This window comes from Babylonia areolata, chromosome 27 (genome assembly GCF_041734735.1).
Source record: "Babylonia areolata isolate BAREFJ2019XMU chromosome 27, ASM4173473v1, whole genome shotgun sequence".
Lineage (NCBI taxonomy): Eukaryota > Metazoa > Mollusca > Gastropoda > Neogastropoda > Buccinidae > Babylonia > Babylonia areolata.
Window position 1 is genome coordinate 19,703,127 of NC_134902.1, and position 10,000 is coordinate 19,713,126.

Below are 10,000 nucleotides of genomic sequence, written 5' to 3' on the forward strand. Positions count from 1 at the left end.
ATAAAAAGAAGAGAAGGAGGAGGAGAACAAAGAGGAACAGAACAAAGAGGAGGGGAGAACAAAGAGGAGGAAGAGAACAGAGGGGGAGAACAAAGAGGAGAACGAAGAGGAGGAGGAGAACAAAGGAAGAGAAACAAGAGGAGAAGAACAAAGATGAGGAGGAGAACAAAGGAAGAGAAACAAGAGGAGAAGGAGAACAAAGATGAGAAGGAGAACAAAGATGAGGAGAACAAAGGAAGAGAAACAAGAGGAGAAGAACAAAGAGGAGAAGAACAAAGAGGAGGAGGAGGAGAACAAAGGGGAGGAGGAGGACAAGGGATGAGAACAAAGAGGATGAGCAAAAGGAGGAGATCAAAGAGGAGAAGAGGAAGGACAAAGACGAGGAGAAAGACAAAGAGGAGGATGAGAAGAAAAGGAAGGACAAAGACGAGGAGGAGAAAGACAAAGAGGAGGAGAAGGAGAGGAAGGGCAAAGACGAGGAGAAAGACAAAGAGGAGGAGAAGGAGAGGAAGGGCAAAGACGAGGAGAAAGACAAAGTGGAGGAGAAGAAAAGGAAGGACAAAGACGAGGAGAAAGACAAAGAGGAGAAGGAGAAGAAAATGAAGGACAAAGACGAGGAGAAAGACAAAGAGGAGGAGGAGAGGAAGGACAAATATGAAGAGAATGACAAAGAGGAGAAGGAGAAGAAGAGGAAGGACAAAGACAAGGAGGAGAAGGAAGAGAAGAAGGACAAAGTGGAGGAGGAGGAGGAGAAGTAACAGACGGTAGCCCAGTGGTAATATGCTTTACTGAGAGTCGAGCGTTCACGGGTTCACTTGGACGAGTCCCGTACGGACCGAGACTCTTACTCCCCTGCTACACTTTGAGCAGTGGTCTCGGTGCTAGTCTTTCGAACGAGGCGATAAACCAAAAAAATACCGTGTGCAGCATTAACTTACGATGCAATGCAATACAACACAATGCATGCAGTCCATCACAGTGCATCGCACTAAATACAATACAGTGCAGTGCAAGGCAATGCAATACAGTGCAAGACAGTGCAATACCACACCACACCACACCACACCATACCATACTATACAATACAATGCATGCAGCCCAGTACAGTGCAATACAGTGAACACAGTACGATGCCATGGAATACAACCCTACAATACAATTCAACAGAATACGATTCGATACGACGCAACACAACACAACACAACACAACACAATAATCATAATACAATAAATAGAATGCATGCAATCCATTACAATGCAGTACAGTAAATACAATACAATGTGATACCATACCATATCACAGCTTAAAGAGCCAAAACCATACTATAACATACCATACAATACGATACAACACAACACAACACAACACATTGAGCTTACACCCCCCCCCCCCCCACCCCCCGCCCTCAAGGGCCTACCCATAATGCCCAACTAAACGACCCATTTACACACATCAGCAGCCACTCCGTTCCACTCCACTTTCACCTTCACTCTCACTTCACACCACGCCACTCCTCTTCAAGTTCAGGAGGAGTAGAGGGGAGAGGAATGAAATCCCCCCCCCCTCAACCCCGCCCATACGCCCTATACGCCCGCTACGCCCTACTACGCCTTCCTGTCTGACGCCCCTTGAATCGTTTGTCAGCGGGCGCTGAGAATGCCCTGTACTGACCGTGTCCACTGCCATTGTGTGGACTCCGGGAAGTGTGGTAATAAGACTGTCGTGTCGGATTCGCGAGGTTGGCGAGTTAGTCAGTCACTCAGTCACAGTCGAGTCCAGGGTTAGTTTAGTTAGCTTGTCAGTGCCGGCTTGTAGTAGTGGTTGGAGACTGAGGTGGGGGTGGGTGGCGGGTGGGGATGGGGTGGGGTGGGGGGGATAGAAAAAGAACTGTGGTAAAAAGTCAGTAGGGGGTGGGGTGGAGGGGGTAATTGTGGGGTGGGTTTGGTTGGTGGTATGGCGTTCAGTTGTTGGTGTTTTATACATATCTCTTTCAGTTTCGATTACGACTGATTCTATCTATCTTCTGAACAAGAAAAAAAATAATGATAATAATAATAATAATGATAATAATAATTTTTTTTAAATGATAATAATAATTTACATTGATTTTATTTAGCGCCCTTTCTCTCTAAGAGCTCAGGGCGCTTTACATGAAAGAAAAATATTACAAGTTACATAAAACATTCATGACCACTATTTCTCAAACACTCCTTCCCCCCTCCCCTCCCCCCCCCCCCCTTCCCGCTGCCCCCCGCCCTCCCCCCCCCCCCCCCCCCACACAACCCCACACACTCTCTCTCCCCCTCCCACTCTACATACATCCAAGAGTTGACATGGGTGTTGTTGGAGAGTAAGGAAGCTGTGAGTTCTTGTAGATAGGTTTTTAAAAGATGAGTTTTTAATGATGAGCGAAAAGCAGAAATAGAAATCAGATGCACGGATATGATGAGGAAGGTTGTTCCAGCTGTGAGGAGCAGCAAAGAAGAAAGAACGTTCACCGTGGGTTCTTGTATTGACACGAGGAAGTTTCAAAAAGGTAACAACAGTCAGAGGAAGAGCGGAGATTTCTTGCGGGAGTGTAAACACTGATAAGGTCAGAAAGATATGTTGGTCCTGCGGAGTTCAAAGGAAGTTGTCGGTGTACTTGTATAAGAAATTATGAATAGGATTGTAACAACTTCGTAATTCTGTTCTATTTTTGTATCCTTTCATATAGGACAATGTCCTGTATGTGAATGAACCATCCATGTTCGTCTCTCTCTATCCCCCACTGTCTCTGTCTCTCTATCTCTCATTTGTCTGTCTCTGTGTGTGTGTGTGTGTGTGTGTGTGTGTGTGTGTGTGTGTGTGTGTGTGTGTTTGTCTCTATCTCTCATTGTCTCTCTGTGTCTGCATGTATGTTTTGTCTGTCTGTCTCTGTCTCTCTCTGTGTGTCTCTGTCTCTCTCTGTCTCTCTGTCGCTCTCTCTGTCTCTCTCTCTCTCTCTCTGTCTCTCTCTCTCTCTTCGTTGCATACCTATCTCCTGTTTCTCTCTCTGTGTGTCTCTCTCTCTGTGTCTGTCTCTGCCTGTCTGTCAGTCTGTCTGTCTGTCTCTCTCTCTCTCTCTCTCTCTCGCTCGTTCTCTCTCTCGCTCGTTCTCTCTCTCTCTCGCTCTCACTCTCACTCTCTCTTCATTTTATTCTATTTCATTTTATTTTTTATTGTGTTCTACAATACTTGACGACAACGAGTAGGTACCACCACCACTAATGCTGGCGCTGCTGCTGCTGCTAATACCGATCCGATTATACCGATTTTCGTGTTTTCTGTCTTTTCCTTGATTCCTCTTTTTGCTGCATTCATCTTTCTTGTCGTAGCTGGATAAACAGACGAGAAATCTGGCCGCAAAGGAACAGATGTGTAATGACAATGAAAGGCAGCGGTCTGTTTCCGTTCTGGTCCTTGTCACTTGTTCCGTGTCTGGTCTGTGACTGTACGTATGAGAAAGGGGGGCCCATTGCGTAGGGACCAGGGGTGTTACTGGTGTTATGAGCATTATAAATCCTCCTCCTCAGCCTTCCCCCCCCCCCACACACACACACACATACCCTCCAGCCACCGCCCCCCCCCCCTGCCCTCCACCCCCCCCACCCCCCACCCCCCCCCCACCCCACACTGCCCCCCTCTTTTAAAGTCCTATCCCACAACCAACATTCTGTTGAAGTCAAGAGGGGTCTGGTTTTGGTTTGGTTTTTTTGTTTGGTTTTTTTTAGGAGGGGGGGGAGGGGGGGTATTGAAGGGTGGGTAAGAAGGGCGGGTACCTGGAGTTCTGCCAGTAAGTAAGTCGGGTTGTGGTGTGTGTGTGTCTGTGTGAGTCTGCGACTGTGTGTCTGTGTGTGTGTCTGTGTGTGTCTGTTTGTGTATGTGTGTGTGTGTGTGTGTGTGTGTGTGTGTGTGTGTGTGTGTGTGTGTTTGGTTCTATGTTTGTGATGTGTGTGTGTGTGTGTGTGTCTGTGTGCTTTCTGTGTGTGTGTGTGTGTGTGTGTGTTTGTCTGTCTGTCTGTGTGTTTGTGTGTCTGTGTCAGTGTGTATGTGTGAGTGTGTGTGTGTGTTTATGTGTGAGTGTGTGTGTGTGTATGTTTGTGATGTGTGTGTGTGTGTGTGTGTGAGTGTGTGTGTGTATATGTGTGTGTGTGTGTGTGACTATGGCTGTGTGTCTCTCTATGTGTGTGTTTGTGTGTGTGTATATTTTGTAATGTGGTGTGTGTGTGCGCGCGCGTGCCGCGGGTGTGTGTGTGTGTGTACTTATTGCTATCATTATTAATAGTGTTATTATGATTATTATCATTATTATTGTTGTTGTAATACGGTAATGTGCAGCGTATGATATAATTATATGGATCTGTCCGCACATGCTCTGGCACCACCTTGAAACTGAAAAATGAAAATAAAACTAAAACTCGTTGCTTCCACTGTCTCTTCCCCCCAACCCACAACCACACCTACATTCCCCCACCACCCACCACCAGACTCCCAGTGGCTGCAGATGGACGTGGGGCCGCCCACCCTGGTCACCGGGGTGGTGACCAAAGGGCGGGGGGACACCCGGAGGAAGCACTGGGTGGAGCGCTTCAAGATCTCCTACTCCAACGACACCCGGGTCTGGTACTTTTACAAGGACGCCCATCACCTGGACCCCAAGGTATTGTTGTGTGGGCAGCTTGGTGTGACGCTGGTGAAGTGTGGTTGTGGTTTGTCGTTAAGTGTTTGTGTTTTGTTTATTGGGGATGAACTCTTGTAGTGTGATTGTGGTTTGTCGTTAAGTGTTTGTGTTTGTTTATTGGGGATAAACTCTTTGTGGTGTGATTGTGGTTTGTCGTTATGAATGTGTGTGTTTGTTTATTGGGGATGAACTCTTGTAGTGTGGTTGTGGTGTGTCGTTAAGTGTTTGTGTTTGTTTATTGGGGACAAACTCTTTGTGGTGTGATTGTGGTTTGTCGTTATGAATGTGTGTGTTTGTTTATTGGGGATGAACTCTTTGTGGTGTGATTGTGGTTTGTCGTTATGAATGTGTGTGTTTGTTTATTGGGGATAAACTCTTTGTGGTGTGATTGTGGTTTGTCGTTATGAATGTGTGTGTTTGTTTATTGGGGATAAACTCTTTTTGGTGTGGTTGTGGTTTGTCGTTAAGTGTTTGTGTTTGTTTATTGGGGATAAACTCTTGTAGTGTGATTGTGGTTTGTCATTGTATATGTGTTTTTATTGGGGATAAACTCTTGTAGTGTGATTGTGGTTTGTCATTGTATATGTGTTTTTATTAGGGATAAACTCTTGTAGTGTGATTGTGTTTTGTCATTGTATATGTGTTTTTACTGGGGATAAACTCTTGTAGTGTGATTGTGGTTTGTCATTGTATATGTGTTTTTACTGGGGATAAACTCTTGTAGTGTGATTGTGGTTTGTCATTGTATATGTGTTTTTATTGGGGATTGGGGGAAAAATGTTGGTAACGCCTGTGTAGTTTGATTGTTGTTTGTCATTATATGTGTGTTTATTTGTGGATGGGGAAATATGTTTGCCTGTGTGTTATCTTTCAAGTTTGTGGAGGGTGAGAGTGGTTTGGGGAGTGTAAGAATGTTCGCCTGGGTGTCATTTTAGATATGGGTGGAGATTATTTGTTGATTATCACAAAGTGTGTGTTTGTGTGGGCATGACTGCTAGTTGATGAGTAATATTGGAAGGCAAGAATGTCTGTGTTGGTGTGATTTTGGGTGTGGGTGTAAATCATTTATTCTTAGTTATCATTAACTTAAATTAAGTATTTTTGTAGTACGTGAATGTGCGTGTGTGTAAAGAAAGATTGTGTGAGAGAGAAACTGTACCCATCCGTGAGGATGTTGGTATGTGCGTGAGCACGCGTGCGTATGTATTTGCGTGCGTTTGTATGTGTATATGTGCGCGTGTATTTACAAGTGTTTGTGTGTGTTTTTGTTTTCGTGCAAGTGAGCACGTCTCTTTGTTAGATGATGAAATAATGCCTCAAATCTAAAAGCTTCATACATCTCTCTCTCTCTCTCTCTCTCTCTCTCTCTCTCCTCTTGTGTATGTGTGTGTGTATGTGTGTGTGTCCCATCCCACCTTTAGAGTTATGTTTTATTTTAATTGATATGAATATTCATCTGTATCATCGGTTTTATCAAACGATTGCGTCATAATACACGCTGTCAACACCCACAAAGCACCACTTGAAAACAAAATGCTAGTATCAATTTTTACACAATGCGACTAAAAACATTTGTACGCGTTTTAGGGGAGGGGTTGGGGTTCTTTTCTCGTTTTTGGCTTTTATTCATTTATTTATTTTTATGAGAATGGTGTTCAGTGTATTCTTTTATTTTATTGCTATGGTTATGCTGTTTGTTTGTTGTTGTTTTTATATCTGAATCTGGAATTTTGTTTGCCTACTCTATAGCGTTTGGAAAAACTGTTCAATTTTGTTCTTCTTAATTTTGTGGGTTGAAAAGCGAGAACAGCACACACACACACACACACACACACACACACACACACACACACACACACACACACACACACACACAAATGCAAGTCATTGGAAGCCCACCCACCATCCTACCCACCAACCTAAACGAAGAAAAGGAGAAACGCACGTGCATTCATCCATCCATCCAAGCATGCGTACCTACCTACCTGCCTTCAGATAAACATGCCTACATACAATATACATACATACGTACGTACCGACCTACCTACCTACCTACATACATACATACATACATACATACATACGTACATACACGTTGGACAAAAACCATGCCTCTGATTCTGTGCACTAGAAATAAGTATGAATGCAGTCAGGAATATTCCTTTATTTTACTTTTACTTCATTTGGAAATTTGGTCTGTGGCTTCGGTTTATTTTGTTTGGAAAATTTTATATTGTAACATCAGTTTCAGTTTCACTTTAATTTCAGAATGTGTTATCATGATTATTCAGTCAATCAATTTTGCGCTGTGATTCATACATGTGGTAATTCATTCTGACTTCCATGTATCCCAGCAGACCATCTTCTTCCTGTGACTGCCCACCCCCTCTGACGTCATCCCCCCCCCCCAAACGGCCTTGACCTTTGACCTTCAGATGACATGACCTTACTGGCTCTGTTGTCTCTAATCTGTCTTCCTTCATCTTGTTTTAGAGCCAATGGTTGTGGAGCCCCTCGTTTAATACAACTTCCTCGCATTTAATTCCTGACAAATACTCCGAGGAAGGATTGGTAAGAACTAACGCTGAAACGCCTGTTGTTTGGTTGGCAGTCTTCTGGGGGTCTGTGACATCACTGAGTCCCCGCGGGTCACGTGACAGAGCAGCCTGTGAAAAACTCGGTGACGCGACAAACTTGTCATCAAAAAAACAAAAAAAAAGAAATCACGTTCTTTGTTCCCCTCCCCTCAACAACAATAACAACAAAACAACATTAACGACAACAATCAACTTTTTTTTCTCTCTGTAGCAGAAGTAAAATGCATCCATACATCTGTTCTGTAAGGCTTTAGATTCATACAGTAGCACATACAGACCGTAAAAAGAGTCACAAAAACATTGTCGCTTTAGTGTTGATGAAATATTCGCATGGTTAAAACATGTATCTCATCTAACACATCAGAGGTTGAACAAAACACCTATTAAAATACGTTTTTATGTCTTTATAACCAAGTGTACCGGGGTCACAAGGATATAAATACACTTCACGAAGCATATGTACGTCTGGCTCCTGTACATTTTGCAAACGCTCGCTTTTCTTTTTTTGGCATTATTTGCATAGCGGTGCATCATTGGATCGAAAAAAAAAGAAGAAAAAAAAAAGATTAAAAAAAAAGACTCGCAGATCTTTACGATATTCAAAACTCTGAATTTGCCGCGGCATTCCCGCTGTCTCTCACCACTGACCGATGGGGGACCCAGTGATACATACTTGCACAAGCTTTCTAGAGCTAGATATGAGTGAGCTTCAGGTGAGTTTCTGGTAAACTGTAGGTCTTCCATTGTTTGTTTTTCGCCATCTTGCTCTGTGTACACACTGGCAAAATATGCCTTTGGCAGATTGTTACACCTTGGACAGGTGTACCTTTGGTGGGTATACACTTGTTTTCTCGCCATTTTGCTAAGTGTGCACAAGGGCAAAAGATGCCTTCGGCAGATTGTTACACCTTTGACGGGTACACGTTCGGTGGGTATACACATGACAGCCTCCAGCAGAACAGGTGAGTAGTGAGCAGAGGGATGTTGAGGATGTCCTGTAGCACGTTCAGTCAAAGAGTCCACCATAGACAATACAATAACACGGATGATTTGAGAAACAGGTAGCGTATACAACTGTCACAAAACGCCCGCACGCTGGAAAAAATATATGTCGACAGACATAAAAAAAAATTAGTGTTTTGGGGGGTATTTTTTTTTAAATAAAAGATAAGAAAATATATGATCTGAAGTTCTTAAGAAATTTGAAAGAAACAAATAAACAATATAACAGCATACTGCTTCATGGATGGAGGGAGGTTTTCAGTAACAAAAAAAAAAAAATCTGTTAAAAGACAAAAAAGGGGTAAGAAGACTGCTCAATTCAATAACAAAATGATTTTAAATTATAAAAAAGGTATAAAGACTGCTGATTTCTTGTAATGTTTCAGTGCCGTTTAAAATGCAGAGCAAGTGGAAAGTGTTGGAAACTTACATACGAGTTCATCAACTTGTGGGACCTAAACGTTAGTTTTTTGGAAAGTGTTCATTTTTAGAAGAGAAAAAACAACCACCTTGGTGGACTCTTTAGCTGACTGTGTTGGTCGGTGACGGTTCGCCATTCCCTTTTGGCCCCCCGTTCCCCTTGTTCTCCCGTTTCCCTCCAGGACGTATTTGTTACCTGTCCAGTTATCACGTAGGTAGCACAGACCCCTGAAGACTGCCACTACTGTATTTATAATTATACAGTATATGATTATATACATGTACATTTTATACCATTCTTATCATAATGTATTTGAGCTGTGTTTGTTGGTAGCTATGTATTGGTCGTATCGTCTGTTGGTTTCGTCAAGTCATTTGTTTGTTTTATTGTTTGTTTGTGTTCTGTTTTCTACTGACTTTCGTTGCACTAGGATTTTGAAAGGTTTTGATGACAACGTGAGCAAAATCGTGATGTTCTTTTGCATGCCCTTGTGCATATGAATTGTCATTGGTAAGAGTGCGTGCCTTAGTCTGAAGGAGCATTGCATTTTTCAAAGTGGGATAAACAAAAATATATAACTATAATTATAGGAACGAGGCGTGGAATTTCCTCACATTCAAAATGATTAATATGGTTAATTGCGATTTTTGTTTTAGGATTTTTTTGATTTTTTTTTTTTTAATCAAAAATCGCGGTTTCCACAAGTGAGCGGTTTAACCCCTCCACGTAACGTCCTGTTTAGAATGGATGTTTCGGCAAACTGGTTTCGCTGAAGCTGATTTCTTTTGCAAAGTTATCCTTTCTATCGCACATTAATTTATGTTCGCAACGTGCATCATCGGAATGCATTGTTTTATCCTTGCCCTCTTTTGTTTCGTTTATTCCACGTGCCCTCGCGGAGTCTGTTTGGGATAAACTTTGACATGACTTGATTGAACTTTTGCGACGAAAGTCATTGGAAATGTGAAATGTGTTTGTCCCTTGTTATACATCGTTGATGTATGCTTGTGTTTATCATATATTTTTTTCTGTATTACTCTACCATGGCCTTTGATACTGAATTGGATTATATGTGTATGTTTAATGATGTGCGACTGAATTTTTCCTTTTAATATCACACAATGCATTATTTTCGAAATTCAAGTAAATCAGTAAAAAGATTTTTTTTTTCAATCTTTCGAAGGCATGGTTGTGTAATACCAGTGTATTTATGGAGAAAAAAAAAGATTCTGTGTTTCGAATTCATATCCTTGTTTTATTGCAATATGTTATGAAAT

The 10,000-nt window shown here is 42.3% G+C and overlaps 1 protein-coding gene across 4 annotated transcripts in view; it reads left to right on the forward strand.

The window, feature by feature from the left end:
• The window catches only part of LOC143301473 (lactadherin-like), a 228,168-nt gene that overhangs the window by 186,288 nt on the left and 31,880 nt on the right, over window positions 1-10,000 (forward strand). For 3 of the 4 annotated variants that reach the window (XM_076615783.1, XM_076615785.1, XM_076615784.1), the window contains 2 exons: window positions 4,510-4,682; window positions 7,197-7,274. In XM_076615783.1, coding sequence (XP_076471898.1) covers window positions 4,510-4,682; window positions 7,197-7,274 — 251 coding nt within the window. The remainder of the gene's footprint in view (window positions 1-4,509; window positions 4,683-7,196; window positions 7,275-10,000) is intronic. The other variant, XM_076615786.1, reaches the window with a different exon arrangement.